General features: G+C 48.0%; 1 protein-coding gene and 7 non-coding genes across 8 annotated transcripts; 7 read left to right on the top strand and 1 right to left on the bottom strand.

Moving 5' to 3' along the window:
- Window positions 1-530: 530 nt before the first annotated feature.
- On the top strand, window positions 531-595 carry LOC149332179 (small nucleolar RNA U54). The gene has a single exon (XR_016285366.1). It is a non-coding gene; the product is annotated as a small nucleolar RNA U54 (small nucleolar RNA).
- Window positions 596-747: 152 nt separating this feature from the next.
- On the top strand, window positions 748-812 carry LOC149332178 (small nucleolar RNA U54). Its single transcript, XR_016285357.1, has one exon. It is a non-coding gene; the product is annotated as a small nucleolar RNA U54 (small nucleolar RNA).
- A 153-nt stretch (window positions 813-965) lies between these two features.
- Window positions 966-1,029, top strand: LOC149332177 (small nucleolar RNA U54). The gene has a single exon (XR_016285364.1). It is a non-coding gene; the product is annotated as a small nucleolar RNA U54 (small nucleolar RNA).
- A 153-nt stretch (window positions 1,030-1,182) lies between these two features.
- On the top strand, window positions 1,183-1,247 carry LOC149332176 (small nucleolar RNA U54). The gene has a single exon (XR_016285394.1). It is a non-coding gene; the product is annotated as a small nucleolar RNA U54 (small nucleolar RNA).
- A 371-nt stretch (window positions 1,248-1,618) lies between these two features.
- Window positions 1,619-1,683, top strand: LOC149332175 (small nucleolar RNA U54). The gene has a single exon (XR_016285355.1). It is a non-coding gene; the product is annotated as a small nucleolar RNA U54 (small nucleolar RNA).
- Window positions 1,684-1,836: 153 nt separating this feature from the next.
- Window positions 1,837-1,901, top strand: LOC149332174 (small nucleolar RNA U54). The gene has a single exon (XR_016285354.1). It is a non-coding gene; the product is annotated as a small nucleolar RNA U54 (small nucleolar RNA).
- A 911-nt stretch (window positions 1,902-2,812) lies between these two features.
- LOC149332173 (small nucleolar RNA U54) lies at window positions 2,813-2,877 on the top strand. The gene has a single exon (XR_016285353.1). It is a non-coding gene; the product is annotated as a small nucleolar RNA U54 (small nucleolar RNA).
- Window positions 2,878-9,934: 7,057 nt separating this feature from the next.
- LOC149332172 (uncharacterized) lies at window positions 9,935-16,763 on the bottom strand. Its single transcript, XM_089557118.1, has 6 exons — window positions 16,510-16,763; window positions 15,649-15,714; window positions 14,082-14,120; window positions 12,275-12,481; window positions 10,940-11,128; window positions 9,935-10,170 (listed from the first exon to the last, which is right to left on the bottom strand). The coding sequence occupies exons 2-6, from the start codon at window positions 15,704-15,706 to the stop codon at window positions 9,962-9,964; spliced, it is 702 nt and encodes a 233-aa protein (XP_089413244.1). The 5' UTR covers window positions 15,707-15,714; window positions 16,510-16,763; the 3' UTR covers window positions 9,935-9,961.
- Between the last annotated feature and the right edge of the window lie 263 nt (window positions 16,764-17,026).

The following is a 17,026-nucleotide window of genomic DNA, read 5'->3' as shown; positions in this document are numbered from 1 at the left end:
CTGTGCAGAATACGAAAGCGAGGTCCCCGTGGTAGCCAGGGCAACTGTCACTTCAGGTAAGCACGTATTTCATATTGGTGTGGCAGTTTATAGCTTACCTATGAGGAGACATTTGGACTTGATTGCTCTGTGCTAAATTATACGCTATTCTGAGGAGTCTGCAGGTTTTCATTATCAATTGCTACAGTGTGAATTGTGCCCTGATTGAATTTCTGTTCCTGTGCAGAATACGAAAGCGAGGTCCCCGTGGTAGCCAGGGCCGCTTTCACTTCAGGTAAGCACCTATTTTGTATTGGTGTGGCAGTGTATAGCTTACCTATGAGTGACATTTGGACTTGATTGCTCTGTGATAAATTATACGCTATTCTGAGGAGTCAGCAGGTTTTCATTATCGATTGCTACAGTGTGAATTGTGCCCTGATTGAATTTCTGTTCTTGTGCAGAATACCAAAGCGAGGTCCCCGTGGTAGCCAGGGCAACTGTCACTTCAGGTAAGCACCTATTTTGTATTGGTCTGGCAGTGTATAGGTTACCTGTGAGGAGACATTTGGACTTGATTGCTCTGTGATAAATTATACGCTATTCTGAGGAGTCAGCAGGTTTTCATTATCAATTGCTACAGTGTGAATTGTGCCCTGATTGAATTTCTGTTCCTGTGCAGAATACGAAAGCGAGGTCCCCGTGGTAGCCAGGGCAACTTCACTTCAGGTAAGCACCTATTTTGTATTGGTGTGGCAGTGTATAGCTTACCTATGAGGAGACATTTGGACTTGATTGCTCTGTGATAAATTATACGCTATTCTGAGGAGTCAGCAGGTTTTCATTATCGATTGCTACAGTGTGAATTGTGCCCTGATTGAATTTCTGTTCTTGTGCAGAATACCAAAGCGAGGTCCCCGTGGTAGCCAGGGCAACTGTCACTTCAGGTAAGCACCTATTTTGTATTGGTGTGGCAGTGTATAGCTTACCTATGAGGAGACATTTGGACTTGATTGCTCTGTGATAAATTATACGCTATTCTGAGTAGTCAGCAGGTTTTCATTATCGATTGCTACAGTGTGAATTGTGCCCTGATTGAATTTCTGTTCCTGTGCAGAATACGAAAGCGAGGTCCCCGTGGTAGCCAGGGCAACTTCACTTCAGGTAAGCACCTATTTTGTATTGGTGTGGCAGTGTATAGCTTACCTATGAGGAGACATTTGGACTTGATTGCTCTGTGATAAATTATACGCTATTCTGAGGAGTCAGCCAGTTTTCATTATCGATTGCTACAGTGTGAATTGTGCCCTGATTGAATTCCTGTTCTTGTGCAGAATACCAAAGCGAGGTCCCCGTGGTAGCCAGGGCAACTGTCACTTCAGGTAAGCACCTATTTTGTATTGGTGTGGCAGTGTATAGGTTACCTGTGAGGAGACATTTGGACTTGATTGCTCTGTGATAAATTATACGCTATTCTGAGAAGTCAACAGGTTTTCATTATCGATTGTTACAGTGTGAATTGTGCCCTGATTGAATTCCTGTTCTTGTGCAGAATACGAAAGCAAGGTCCCTGTGGTAGCCAGGGCCGCTTTCACTTCAGGTAAGCACCTATTTTGTATTGGTGTGGCAGTGTATAGCTTACCTATGAGGAGACATTTGGACTTGATTGCTCTGTGATAAATTATACGCTATTCTGAGGAGTCAGCAGGTTTTCATTATTGGTTGGTACAGTGTGAATTGGGCCCTGATTGAATTTCTGTTCCTGTGCAGAATACGAAAGCGAGGTCCCCATGGTAGCCAGGGCAACTGTCACTTCAGGTAAGCACGTATTTCATATTGGTGTGGCCGTTTATAGCTTACCTATGAGGAGACATTTGGACTTGATTGCTCTGTGATAAATTATACGCTATTCTGAGGAGTCAGCAGGTTTTCATTATCGATTGCTACAGTGTGAATTGTGCCCTGATTGAATTTCTGTTCCTGTGCAGAATACGAAAGCGAGGTCCCCGTGGTAGCCAGGGCCGCTTTCACTTCAGGTAAGCACCTATTTTGTATTGGTGTTTACAATCCTTGGACCCAGACCTGAAGCTCCGGCTACCATCAGGCCTACCACGACGAGAAGAAACTTTGCTGTGTCGCCTCTGGCTTGGTGTAGCGTTCACCAATCACTACTCATTCTTAATCGGTATGGCTGATAGTCCTGCATGTTCCATCTGCGGGCAAGACGAGACCATAACCCACATTCTTTGTGACTGCCCTGCCTACACCACCGAAAGGCAGTCTCTCAGCCGTGCGCTGGAGCGCCTAGATACACGCCCTTTCACGGAAATGAAGATTCTAGGCCCCTGGCCGCGGCGGTCGTCGGCGGAGAAGGCCTGCAAGGCACTGCTCCGCTTCTTGAGAACTTCTGGCCTGCACGATAGGCTGTGACTTTAACGAACAGTGACGTTTTATAGTGACTTCAATTTTCTGTTACTCTCCTTTCTCTTTCTTTTTTTTATCCCCTCACCCCCTTCCCCCCGTGTAGGGTAGCAAACCGATTATTATTTCGGTTAACCTCCCTGCCTTTCCTCTTCTATATCCTCCTCCTCCTTGTATTGGTGTGGCAGTGTATAGCTTACCTATGAGAGACATTTGGACTTGATTGCTCTGTGATAAATTATACGCTATTCTGAGGAGTCAGCAGGTTTTCATTATCGATTGCTACAGTGTGAATTGTGCCGATTGAATTTCTGTTCTTGTGCAGAATACCAAAGCGAAGTCCCCGTGGTAGCCAGGGCAACTGTCACTTCAGGTAAGCACCTATTTTGTATTGATGTGGCAGTGTATAGCTTACCTATGAGGAGACATTTGGACTTGATTGCTCTGTGATAAATTATACGCTATTCTGAGGAGTCAGCAGGTTTTCATTATCGATTGCTACAGTGTGAATTGTGCCCTGATTGAATTTTTGTTCTTGTGCAGAATACCAAAGCGAGGTCCCCGTGGTAGCCAGGGCAACTGTCACTTCAGGTAAGCACCTATTTTGTATTGGTGTGGCAGTGTATAGCTTATCTATGAGGAGACATTTGGACTTGATTGCTCTGTGATAAATTATACGCTATTCTCTGGAGTCAACAGGTTTTCATTATCGATTGCTACATACAGTGGAACCTCGATTATACGACGTTCAGGGGACCGCGCGAAACCGTCGTATAATCCGGGTGTCGTATAATCGAAAATCAAAGAATGCGGCCAGTGGCGCTCGGCCTTGCGCCGAAAACTGTTGACCGGCTTCAAGCCCGCGGCAAGTACGCCAATCAGATTAAAAAAGACAAAACCCAGCATTTGTTTGAAACAGATTTGCAAAAAAATCTTTATTACCGTTTAAAAAAAATCGGTTATTTTTTTTTTTGCACCTTTGCTCAACCTCGGCGCATCAACTTTTTTCAAGGGCTGCCACGTCGGGCAGTAGGTCGCCAACATCGTCGCGCGCGCAAGCAAAGCGCCGGATGTTGTCGACGCTCTGCAACACGTCCGCGTAACTAGGAATGGGAGCGCAAACCTCTGCATCGTTGTCCACTTCGGAAGTTTTATCGTGGGGCACAAGCATCCATTACTTCCATTACAAAAAGCGCCGTGGACGCCGCTGTCCTCGCTTGGGCGAGCGCGGCCTCGCCCGCTTATCTGTTTTTTCATCAGCGTCGGCTCCTGCAGACGCATCTGTTGCTGGGACGCGCGTCTTATCTTTTCTCTTTATCTTTCCTCTGATCTTTTAACTCTCCTCTGCAGCGGTGGTGGCTTGGCTCACGCCAGTAGGCGGGCCCGTGCGCTTTCCTTTTCATCCTTCTCTCAGTCACAACGACAACACGCAGGCCGCGCCTCCTTGGGACTCCGACTGCACAGGCTCGACGAAAAAGAGAGCAAGTACACTTGGCGGCCTCGGCAACGCTCTCTTCCGCGCAAAAACGGGGGTGCTTATACTCCGTTTCATACATCATGTGCAACGCGGTGAAGGCTACGGAAGTAGTCCGCAGAAAAAAATAAAGAGAGGTGTATCCCTCCGTGCTGTTTTGTGGCCGTGCGGTCTAACGCGTCGCTCCATCTTCCTCCCTTCCCGTTACGGCGAGGTTTAGGTGTCCACCGAGATATGACAGATACATTTCCTTTCCTCAAAAACCAATTTACCGACGAGCAAGGCGTATTTGTCCGCGTTTCAGATTGGTCCAAAGTGTCGTCACGCCGCTGAGCTGGACGCCATTTTCTCAAAAGTAAAAGGGAGGCGGACAGAAAGAGTAAACACGGCGGCCAGCGGGGACAGCGAAAACGTGAAATGGAAAAAGACGACACGCGCAAAATGCAAAATCACAGATCTCGACCGATTCATTCGCAATATCATCGTTTTTTGTCACGCTGATGACAAATTACCCACGAAGCCTGTCGGCAATGCATTTGTTATTTTTCGCTCACCACAAGCAACGCACTATTTTCTGTCACGGATGCAGGCTGCGCAAAAAAGAGCGCTAGCTTTGACAGCGTTGCACCTGATGTATGAAACGGAGTATAGATTCGCATGCAAAGTTTTTTTTTTTTTCAGAAATTTTTTTCCGAAAATAGGGGGGGTGCTTAGAATCGCGAAAATACGGTACATCCTGGCCTGCGTTTGCTGACGACCTTTTTTGACGGACGGTACGAGCCAGCCGTCGTACGAAGCGGGGTCCTTCTAAAATTTGCGTCGTATAACCGAGGTTTTTAATGCATTGTCTCTATGGGGGTTTTGCCGGGACCGCACAAATTCGTCGTAAAATGCGGGTCGCCGCATGACCGGGGGACGTATAATCGAGGTTCCACTGTAATGAATTGTGCCCTGATTGAATTTTTGTTCTTGTGCAGAATACCAAAGCGAGGTCCCCGTGGTAGCCAGGGCAACTGTCATTTCAGGTAAGCACCTATTTTGTATTGATGTGGCAGTGTATAGGTTACCTATGAGGAGGCATTTGGACTTGATTGCTGTGTCGTAAATTATAGGCTATTCTGATTGTTACACTGAATTGTGTCTGGATTGATTTTTTTCTTTGCAGGATACGCAAAGAAGTTCCCCGTGCTAGCCAGTGCAACTGTTACTTAGGGTAAACACGTACTAGTTTATACCCTGGTGGCAGTGTCTAGCTTTCCTAGGGAATGGCATTTGGACTTGACTGGTCTGTGATAAATTATACGCGATTGTAAGGAATTGACAGGTTTCCTTTATGGATTGTTGCACGATGGATTGGGCTGCGTATCTTATTGCCTCAATTTTGGCATTGCATGGTGCAAAATGTTGTCGAAGATGCGGAGCAGTCGTATTTCTGGTGCATAGTCAAAAACGTGGATTTAAGGGACACTCGACCGACCTCCAGTTAAATGCAGCCACAGGAACTCACGCGTGCCTTGTTGATGCAGAAATACCTGCACAGCGGTGCCTCTTGGTACCGCTGTTTCAGTACAGGTTGTTGCAACATGAATGTGTGGGATAAAAAAAACATTTTGATAACCAGAGTAATCTGTGTATTTACTGCATTCGTTGCCGAGATTTGTGATCGTAATATACCTGGATTATACGATGCTTTCGCACCGTCCCTAGAAGTTTATAATTGGGGCTGTATGGCATTTCTTGTTTTTGTTTTTAAAATTCGGTAAACTAAACAATATGCTGATGAATTTGAGCCATTTAATGCTCCATACCAGTAATGCTTTAGGATGCCCCCGAGTTCAAGCAGCAGCTTGGTTCACATGACAACAAGAACATCTAGGTGTGTGTTGTTATCGAGGCTTTATTTGATGATTTGTGTGACTCTTCAGAAAGAATGCATCAAGTATTCAACAAGGTCAGTCTCTAGAGAGAGAAATGCGGGAGGATTGAGGGCCATGCTTCGAAACAGTGAACATGTGGTGTTAACACCACTTCAATTTTATTGGTTCGAAATGTGACCAGTGCTTAATGCATACAGGTGGCACAAAAGTCTAGATACCACAGAAACCGCCAAAAGCCGTCTAAGGGTTCTCATCAGGGGGCTAGTATTGCAGGCTAGGATCAAGAGGCATGCTATGCTGAGAGCTTGCCCAAATACAGTTCCAGACTGAAAAGTTATTTCATGGCTTGGAATTTATGTAGTCTTGACTGCCAGTCAAATAGTTTACATTCTTTTCTTCAATGAACATTCTGTTGAAAATATTTCAATAGCAGAGGCAGCAACATGGAAACAACTGCTTTATGTGCCGAATGACTGCCATCTGGATTTGTGGGAAGCTTCCGCCCTGAAGACATTTTCATCCGAGAACCTTCAACCCAAAGATATTACGGAGTGTTTTGAATAAACTGGTTTCATGCTCGATATAACTAATGTAGAGAGCTTCCTGAAATTGATAACATTAGTTGTTTCTTTTTGGTTTTATTGGGGTTTCAGTAACACGTTCTGCTGGGCAAGTTGGTTCATCTTGGAACACGAAAGATGCCTTGAGCAGGGGACCGGAACAAACTTGGCTGTTCATTGTAGATCCTGTGATAGGGCAGGGACATGCGTGCCATTGCTAAAAGATACACGGGTTATCGGAAGAGGCAATGACGAGGCTTCTCGGGTGTTGACAGAGGCTTTCCACATCAGGAAAAAAAGGGGATCTGTGTGTGTCAGCAGCCCCTCGGTGAAGTTGTACTCTAACGAGTACAAATTACTAGATAGGATTATCTTACAAGATGTGTGATCGACAGCTTCACCAGGCGTGTGCGCATGTACGCAGTCTTCGGAATGTGAGCAGATTCTGTACTGGAGCCAGTGTATAAAATGACTGTTTCATCTGGCAATAAATTTAGTTGAGAGTAGCGCTCCTTTGTGTCTGTGTTCTATCCCCGTCCTTTCTTAGTCGTTTTGCACTAAAAGCCTTTACATTACCACTTTATTGGGGTTTAATGTCCTGAAGCAACTCAGGCTATGAGGGACGCCGTAGTGAAGGGCTCCGGAAATTTCCAGGGCAACTGTCCAGGAAGCTGTGCACTGGCATCGCACAGTACACGGGCCTCTAGATTTTCGCCTTCATCGAAATTCAGCCGCTGCGGCCGAATTTCAATGAACATTGTTTTGTGTCTGTACAGATCTCTTCTTCTGTGCACTGTCGTGCTTGTGGTGTTGCATGAGGTGTCGCCATAATCGGTTGAGAGCTACTGCGGAAGACGATTTTAATTTCTAAATTGTAGGGTCAAGGGTTTGCCTAGTCTGCCCACTGACGTCATCAGGGTAGGGGACGCGTATGCTGTGTGGTGAGGTGTCTCCCTAATCTGTTGTGAGCTACTGCGAGCAGAGATTTTTTAAAAAATTATTTCGTAATTCTAGGATCCATGCAGAGCTTTCAAATTTGATTCAAATACCCACAAAGACCACCTCTTCAGATCTGTCGCACTATAATATTCCCATTAATTCACAGTCTCTCTAAAGGTAACAGACTGGATACAAGGGAAGGAAGCATAGCAGGGGGTGGCAGAAATTTAGGTGGGCGAAGAGATTAAGAAGTTAGCGGGGATAGGGTGGCCACAGCTGATACAGGCGGAGGTTAATTGGAGAGATATGGGAATGGGCTTAGTACCGCTGTTGGCTTAGGTTGATGTCCGTAAAGGCGTGTGTTGTGTTAGGTGATTTTTTTGGGTGGAGTCTGCATCGGAGAACAGAGTAGAGAAACCCTCGCTTGCGGGAAGCCCAAGAGTGAGCAGTTACCTCATCAGCTTTGGTAGCTGAAAGTTTGAGTGTCTTACATTCATTGGTGTTGCTTTCTAAATTCAGACAGGATAGGCAGTAGTGGAAACGCAAGATATCTTTTAACGCATAGCATTGAAGGCCCAGTGTTGCAGAAAAACTGGTGTCGGCATGACTGAAATTAGGAATAGCTGACCGGTTTGTGACTTCACAAGCACCACATGACCTCATGCGGGTAATTCAAACACCCCACTGCGGTCATGCTCTTGCTTCCCATATGTGTATGCTGCTCCATCAACGCGCGGAACCAGCACAGTCAAAAACCAATTAGTGCTAGCCTGTTCGGATAGGTCACAAACGTTTTGTTTATAATGCAAAGTTATTGTGCTTAAAAGCAAACAGTTGAATTAGGTGAGATTCGAACCAAGGAACTGTGGATTGAGAGACTGGCACACTATATGTACCACAAACGCTTGTTAATTTAAGCAGAACAGAGGTGGACGTACTGAATGCGTTGTCTTTATCCGTTCTCATTTCTCTGTGAAGGCAAGGCGTCATGAAAAACAATATTAAAGGGATACTGAAGCAAAATCTTAAAATTGAACAAAAACTGAAAATAGATTCTCGGAATGTGATTACACCGAAATCCAGTCGTCATTGCGCATATTTTTCAGTGGATGGTTTTATTTTCGATGGTTTATGAGCGCGCGCCAAGCCCTTCTGGCCGGCGCGAGGTGAAGAGCGTGACGTCATGACACCCTCGTCCGACGCAACCGGTAGCGTCACTCGAAGCGTGATGTCGCACTGCAGTTTTGGTAGACCAAGCGATAAAGGCGCGTTCACACTCGGACATTCGGCGTCGAGAGCGAGCGGAATCCGCCACCGCGGCAGAGATTCCCGCGGCGACAAATATGGCGGCGCCCTTCGATGCATGACGCCTCGCTCCGGACTGGATTCGTCGTTGTTACTGCCTTCTTGAGGGCGTTCAATGGCCATAAATGGGCCACCAGTCTTTCGCTTTTTTATTTCGAGTGACGATTCTGCCTCCTTTAGGCTTAAGAGGGACGTCGGTTTGTTGATAGCAATGGTTCCCCTCCTAACCACCAGATGGCGCCACTTGTCTAAACATCGTCGCGACACTGTTTTGAAGTGAGAATGTTAGAAATGGCGTAAGTTCCAGAAAAAAAATGGCTGCATTTGGCGCACGTAAGCGTGCATACGGTTATGTTATGTAGACAGCATCGATTAACATCTTGCCATGTCTGTGTATGCCGTGAGCAGACGACACACAGAAGACGAGCGGCCGACGCAAAACTGGAAAACCCGCGAATAGCGATGGCAATCAGGCTCCTGCGGGAACAACGGACGCCCGGGTGTTATGACATCTAGTCGCAGCTTCCACGAGCGGCCGCCAGGTGCAACGACACGGCAATAAATCGCGAAAAAAACATGCTATCCGCCTTTTTTCGCTAAAATGCTTGTCGAATTTATCAATTTTAGCAGTCAAGCTGTTGTTTACTGACTAAGCTGACTAAGACAACTCGGCTGCTGCTGCAAGACGGTAACAACTGCAAGGCAAATGTTTGTACGACAGTGATGGGAATCGCTAGTGCTTCGCCGCACTGTGTGCGGTGCAATACAACGATCAGTGCATTTTGCAGAGCTGCATGAATGGGCTATGGCTCCTCACCTGACATGACTTGGCCTTAGCAACGAGCCTCCGGTGGCTTAATGTGATGTCTTAGACATACTAATGCTTGCTTAGTTAAATATGAGAATGCTAAAATGGTAATTAGGTAATGCAACTCATTTCTGATGTTGTTCATTTGTACTTGAACAGTTGTATGCATGTATATGTCTGTGATGTATGGATGTGTAATATTTGATTCGGGCATGACTAATCGGGGAAAGAGACTTGTAAACCCACTGCTGGGCCATATGGCTGGGCCGCCGAGTGTGCCGCCACCTGGTGAAGTGACCCGATTTTGACGTTAGGTCTGGTCTGTCTCGTGTAAAGTTTCCATCTGTCACGGAGTTGGCAGGGGGGGGGGGTCGCTGCGATCCCGTTTGTCTGCAGAGGAAGTACCCCCTCCCCCTCTCGCTACTGCCAATAACGCCATCGCGTTCTACTCTTGAAGGTTAAGTGTAATCCAATTTTTTCTGCGTGTGCCACATCAAGAAGGAAAGTCCAAAACCAGCCCTTCGTGATTTGTATAATGTATTATCTACAGTCGTGTGTTTCGTATCTTCGGTCGTCTTGGCAGTACGCAATCCTCTAATTAGCCACTGGTGACTGAAGCGCCGCTGTGGTAGGCCTGCTCGACGCATTGTCGACGGCAAGTTTGCCGGTTACGGTGCGCGTCGGGCGGGCACACCGAGGTGTCCCAGGGCCTGCACGCGTGACCGTCCCAGAAGACTCGGTGCTGTCGGTCCTGCAAACTGCATGGCCGCGTGGACGCCTTCGAACGGCACCGGGCGCTGGACCGACCTGCAAGTCCGGGCACCAGAGCCAGCTGTGAAGTCGTTTCGTGCCATTGGTACAATCCTTGATGCATGGGTAATCATGTAACTCGTGAAAATTATGAGGGACAGCAGTGTTGAGTGTCATAAGCAGATCGTTTAGTAAGGTTAAGCGAGGCTAATCGGAGAGAAGTGGCCTTTGGCCTGCAGTTCACGTAGCCATAGGCTGATGGTGGAACAGTGGAGTGCATATAGGCATTACGCAATTTCCGCACTTTCGTTGTGCTTTTGCGCGTTTTCTGTAGAACAAGGGAGTAGGTGTCCTCTGAGGTAATATGTTGAATGATGCCTATCTCGATCCATGTAGAAGAATGCCCCCTCGGAACAGCGCCGAATTCACTCTAGGCGGCGTACCTAGTTAACACGAAAGTGTCGTGATGAGTAGGAAATTATTTAAAGTTGTGCAGTGAGCTACAAGTGCGTATCTGCAGGCATACACATTTTTGTCTGGATTAACCAAAGTATGCTTGGTGTTCACTTGTAGGGCCGTCAAAAAGTCTTGCAACTAGCCTCACCAAAAGGGCTTCACTTCGTTTAGTATCCATTTACCACGTGTAACGAGCCCAAGTCTCTCGAGAAAGGAGAGAAGGATAGGGGAAAAAAGGCGCGGTAAATATGCATGGAGGATGGACACCTGGACCTCGCCGTGAAAAATGGCCGAAGGGTGCACTCTTGGAAAACAACCAAAGAGGGCTGTGTGTGAAACTTCGCTCGGCTATAGTGCCGTACGCACTGACCGGTGGCGTTATGTCCCTGGGCGCCGCACTCTTGCCGGCAGAGGGCGAGTGTGGCGAATCCGTTCGCCGGCTGCTCCAGGCAGAGGTGGTCGGCGAGGCGACGGCAGCCGTGACCGGCGCGGTGCACGTAGTTTGCGGTGCGGTAGTCGCCCCGGCACGGGCAGGCCTCGGCCACGGCGCAGGGGGCCCCTAGAGTCAGTGGCGGTTATTTTGCAGTATATGTTAGCAACGGGAACTGCACATACTTCGCGGAAGAATGCAGACGACGTTCGTCTCGTATTATAGTTAGTGGTCTTGGGAGTTTGTGGACAAATTTCTCCACACAACGAAGTGCGAATCGAGTGTACTATACAAAGATATGACTTAACATTGGTGCAAGAAATTGCTTTAACGTGACACGGTGTGTCGTGTTGTCTCATTGTCACCCTTCCGCACCACCTGCCAAGCGTTGATGTGACAGAAGCAGGATGCACTCGACTTCCAGAGCATATCAGCTGTGATGGAGAAGGCGGGCTCAAGGGCGTCCGCAGAACTTTTTCCAGAGGGGAGGCACCCGATGTCCGGGGATGGGGGCGGCGGTAGGTTAGCACCAAAAAGAAACTAGTGCATAAATAATATCCGTAATTCCAGGGGAGGGCCGGCCCCCCCCCCCCCCCCTTTCTGGACGCCCATGGACGTGCTTCCTTCAAACGGCTAACTAAAGCGGTGTACAGCGCCCTGCACAGCGGCACAGTTTGACTAAGCGCACTACAAGCTTCCCAACTCCTCCGAACGATCCCAAAGGTCACTGGCCCTAGTGACCTCGTCTTACCAATTTTTCACGTTGGGTGCTGTAGTTGGCTGTGACGTCAGAGAGGTTTTAGATCGCGTGAGCCATGTAAAAACTGCGGTATATTCGCTGCTTCATCGTTTTTATTCATCAAAGGGCCGAAACTAGCCTTCCTCAAAAGTGGGAATCACAACGTATGTAGATGCACCGATTATACTGCAGTTTTTCATGTATCGCGTGGCCTATAACCTCTCTTTGACGTCAGAGCCATCGTTCGACTGTTGAAACCGAAACAGCACGAGAAGGAAATTCGATTGTAAATTATTTAGCTGTCTTAGGAGGATTCCACACAGTAATCCGTGTATAATAATGTCTTACGCCTCATTACAAAGAAGAAAACACGCACCCAAAAGTTAGGTGTCTATACTCTTAAGGATGAAAATGGCAACTCTACGGATAAGCCTAAAAATACTCGACTGCGAGCTTGTAATCCTAAGTTGAGCGCACGTCATAACTCTGTAGGTGCACGTCTGTATACACGCAGATAAAGTAGACGCAAGTCGTACCGTTGTGGCAAGCGCGTCGGCACTTGTTCATGGTGTCGAAGCGCGCGCCGCCCGTGAGGCAGTGCTCGTAGGGCTTCCACGACTCGCACACCCCGGGACGCGTGCATCGGTACGCCGTGAACGAGACCCCCGCGTGGGCGCTGCAGTTGGCGAAGCTTCGCACGCATCCGTTCTGCTCGACCGCGACACGGGGACGGCTCCGGGGCTCTGCGTGGGGGTCACACCACTGCTGTCAACTAGTGGGAGAGCCAATCCGCATTTTTCTCAAGATGTGGCGCCATCTAGAGAGCGGCGAAAATTCGTCTGCTACTGGTTGAAAACAAACGCATGTGGGCGACGCAGGTGTGACCCGATTCCACGAGAAGCCAGCTGTGCCTGCGAAGTGTCGTGTGTGATTGACAGCTGCCGCCATCTGTCGCGCGCGCCTGTCACCAACAAGAACTGCGCACGCGCAGTAAGAGCTGGCGGTTTGTTTTCAACAAGTGGGGCTGGAGGAGAAGAGGCGCGCATGCGCAAAGGGCTGTCTGAAGGAGGGGGATTTCCTGCCCCACCATCACGTCGGAGGAAAAAAGCCTGGTACAGTCTAGTCCGTTTATAACGAAGCCACTTATAGCGAAATAGCGGTTATAACGAAGGGATTTCAATTTCCCATTCCCATTTTTGCATTTTCAATACATTTTGAGTCCGGTTTTAACGAAGTAAATAAGAGCGCGTCAGCGGATATAACGAAGAGATTTAATACCAACCGAAAAATAATCTGGCAATCAACACATTTTTGCGTCCTGGAGGCGATTTTTTCCGCCAAAATAAGAGCAAAATTCGGCTGACGGCGTCCTTTCGTGGCGTCGTCTGCTCTCCTGCGGAGCGAAAGGTTGCTTCACTGCATCGCATGGCACGCCGGTCTCGTGTTGCGCCGTCCTTGAACGGCGTAGAGCGGTAGAGCACGCCGCGCAGGAGAAAAATGTAAAAAAGAACAGAGGCGATTTTTTTTTTTTTCGATGACGTCGCAGAGAGCGGCCGTCTTGGCCAATCGCGGTTCTCTATTTCTCCCAGGCAGTCAGCGCCACGGCTGGACTGCAGTCTGCAGGAGGTGTGGCAGCGCGCGCTTTGTTTTATGTCGGTGCCGCGGTGCGCAAGGCAGGGAGAAAGCGCGGATGCATTGTGCATGTTGGAAGCGTGGCTCATTTTTATCGTTATCGCGGATCGTTGTATGCTGTTTATAAGGACAGAGTTATTCGTCTTGATCTAGCTGGTGAACGGACAACTGAGCGCAGTGTCGCACTGTTCCAGGTTGGGAGCACGGCGAACGCTACTGAGATCGCGCGTGACGCCATTGTCACTTGTTTTCTGCCCGCATTGACGCCATCACGGTTTCCTGTCTTGTTCCGCTTCTTTTTATATTTCGTGACCGCTTCGCGTCAGCGAAGTCCGCACTCGCGAAACGTGTTCAGGGGACGCTGGACGACTTCTTTCAGCGGCAATAAATCGGTATGCCGATGTTTGCATTTTTTTTTTTGCAGTCCGCATATTACGAAATAGCGGATATAGCGAAGTGATTTCCGATTCCCGCCGACTTCGTTATAACCGGGCTAGACTGTAGCTAGTTTAGCTTTTTTTTATTCGGATGTCTAAGGTGGAACTGAAATGGCGAAGTATTCTCGATGCAAGCTTGTTCATAACTGGCAATGCAACCATTTTAGCGAGACGTAGCTTTTTCGCTTTGTTTCTGTTCGTCTAAGCATAGTTCTCAGTGCTTATACTTCTACTGCCACAAGCGGAAGACATGGACTCATTTCACATTACTCACTCCCAAAGCGGGGTTTGGGCCTCCCCTCCGAGTCCGGGTCTGCAAATAAAAAAAGGTTGGAGATTAATATCGTTGTGCTTGGTGCAAAGTGTTTCGGAAATTGCTTAATGTTTGTTTCAAATGGGTTTAACGTTCTAAATCTACTCAGGCTACGAGGGACGCCGTAGTGAAAGGCTCCGGAAATTTCGACCACCTGGGGTTCTGTAAAGTGCACTGACATCGCACTGTGCAGGGGTCTCTAGAATTTCGCCTCCATAGAAATTCGCCCGCCGCGGCCGGTATTGAACCCGCGCCTTTCGGCTCAGCAGTCGAGCGCCTTGACCACTGAACCACCGCGGCGGGGCCGACAACCACCTGGATTGCGCCAGGAAGCTGTATATCTTGCTGTTTCTGTTCTGGTTTCAATAGCCGAACGACGGCTGTGGCTAACAGATAATTTGGGGTCACATGAGACAGAAAAATTGCAGTACGATCGCTGCTTTCTTTGTTTTAATACACACCAACTTTTATGCAAGTCCTTGCAAGGGTTATAACCCTTGTTCATTCTTTTTGTCATTCTATAGAATGACAAAAAGAATGAACAAGAAGCGGTTATACCGCAGATTTTGGATGCCTCACTTGATCTCAACTAGTCTTTTCCGTCATAGCCGTTGTTCGGCTGTTGAAATGGTTGAAACCCAGATGACTTCTGAAAAAAATGATTTATTACTCTGCTGGTAAATTGGTAAATCAGTTTTTGAGGAAAGGAAATGGCGCAGTATCCGACTCGCATATCTCGGCGGACACCTGAAGCGCGCCGTAAGGGAAGGGAGGAAGGTAGGAGATGGAATATGCGAATTCCACGTTGTACTATATTCCCTTGGGCACCATTCCCAAGCAAAAAAAAAAAAAAAACGCTTTCAAAAGTTTGGTGCCTCCGCTCGTTTAGGTGTTGCTTCGGTCAAGGAGTGCTTTCAGCGAGCAATGAGCCAACGACCGTTGATTTCTCGAACTCTGTAGGTGTGCCTCTGTCAGATTCAGGGGTAATACTTTAAGCAGTACCTGAGGCTCCACTGGAAATTTGGTAGGTAAAAAAAAATTCAGCATGTGCCCAATCCAGTGCACTTGTAAAATATCCTATGTTTCACGCAAGTTTCTACGGCTCTTGGTAGATTTCGTCATCGATTTTCTTTTTTTTTTCAGAAGTTGGGGCAGTGGGAAACGGAAGGCTTAGCGTTCGCTTATTATCGATTATTATTGAGTTCAGTGATCGATGGTTCTGTGATCATTTACAGGAGGCTGTTAAACCTCCTGAACTGTGGGCATATTACTAAGAAAGAAACATGTCACGCAACACAATCATTCACGATTGTCGAGGAAAGACGCGATTGAAGCTCGAACTCTGAATAGAGGGATGGACAGACGCCTCAGTACACAGACAAACGTTTCGATTAGCGGTCTTGCCGAGACGCACCAACCAAGTTGTCTTGTCGAAACGTTGGTCAGCGCACTGTCTCTTCTTTTGTTCGAGACCGTGCTCACCGCTAGCGTGAAGCACGTGCGCTAACTTGAGAAAGTGTGCACGCACCCTGCCGAGTGGCGAGCACAAAGCGGGTAGTCTCCGGCTTCTGCGTCATTTGGCTCATCAGCGGGCCTGTGGGAAAAAGAAAAAAACGGACGGTTGTGGAGTTTTAGTTCCCTTCCTTGTTCATTACGCTAACTAACTAGGTTAGGGAGAGTGCATCGCGGGGAAGCCAACCACAGGGGACGAGCGGGGCAGGTCCCCACATGGTTTAGCTTGGGACTAATCACGAATTATCGTGTGCTAGCACGGTTAGCCATTATTTTGACTTTCTGTGGTTTCGCTTGATTTGAACTGGTTTACCTTGGTTGATATCATGTTATGCAAGCCCGCGTGGTACTGCATCGTTTTAGACTTGTACTCCGGTAGGATTCGTCATTCGCTACACTCATATATCCCTGGGAGTCCTCATACCAATCCTGACGCAGTGGTGCAGCGGTTAAGCGACGCGCCCCTGCCTTGCGATGGCAGGTGCTGGCATCGATGGGTCTTGTGAGACCCAGGTTACTCTTCCCGAGTAACCTCTCACGTTTGTGCTATAAACACGATAATAATGGGAATAAAGAAGGAGTATAAGCCGTCCTCTAGCGCTCTTCCTTTGGAAAAGGGAGTTTACTACATTGTAAAAGGGAGTAAACACCCTTTATAAAAGGGACAATTTGCTCCTTTGTGAAGGGGTGTAAACTGCCTTGTAAAGGGGAGTGCGCTGAGGACAGTTTATTCCTTTTCTGTTCAGAGTGTGGCTCTTATAGTGTGCGCGGAATTTCTAACCTTACGAAGGGACCCAGAAGCAAATACCCTTCTCCCCACTAGGCTCTAAGCTTTTGACAAAGGGTACGCATATGTACGAAAGTCGCGGCCGCTCACCGATCACCAGGTAGAAAGCCGCGGAGAGGACGAGCAGGCTGAACAGAATCACAAGGACGGCGATGACTCGGCGCTTGAACGAGCTCCAATTCGCGATGATGGTGCTGCGTGGGAATACAATTGTAGAGCACAGCGTAAGCTAATGCCCAAACAGCACACGTAATCGGCCCAATATTGGAAGTGGGTGGTTTCACTGAGGTCCTTAAGACCAAGCAGCACGGTTGATTGGGCCAGTATTGGAAACGTAGTGGTAAAGGTCGCTCCTACAAAGGGCCGGAGTGAAACCATTCAGTTACAATATTTGGCCGGTAATTGTGCTACAGCTCCCCTTGTAGTCCCTTTACCATTGTTCAGCGATGGTAGCGCCATTCACGCTCTTCACGGAGTTCACAGAGTGTCCGCTGTCGGCGCGGTACGGCGAAAACTTTAAAGTCACGTCACATCTTCGATGTCAGAGAGATGAGAAACAAAACGAAAAGTGCAAGAACTGTGGGGCGAGAGGGACCCTCGACCACAT

This window comes from Amblyomma mixtum, chromosome 8 (assembly GCF_055824585.1).
Source record: "Amblyomma mixtum isolate Tamu chromosome 8, ASM5582458v1, whole genome shotgun sequence".
Taxonomy (NCBI): Eukaryota; Metazoa; Arthropoda; class Arachnida; order Ixodida; family Ixodidae; genus Amblyomma; species Amblyomma mixtum.
The sequence above is the reverse complement of the archived record's forward strand: the minus strand, read 5'-3'. Positions and strand labels throughout refer to the sequence as shown.

Coding starts and splice junctions, on each gene's coding strand:
- LOC149332172 (XM_089557118.1), bottom strand. CDS start 15,706: ATGAGCCAAATGACGCAGAAGCCGGAGACTACCCGCTTTGTGCTCGCC. Junction 11,129..12,274: donor CCGACGCGCTTGCCACAACG/GTACGACTTGCG, acceptor CACTGACTCTAG/GGGCCCCCTGCGCCGTGGCC. Junction 10,171..10,939: donor CCAGGGACATAACGCCACCG/GTCAGTGCGTAC, acceptor CCGGACTTGCAG/GTCGGTCCAGCGCCCGGTGC.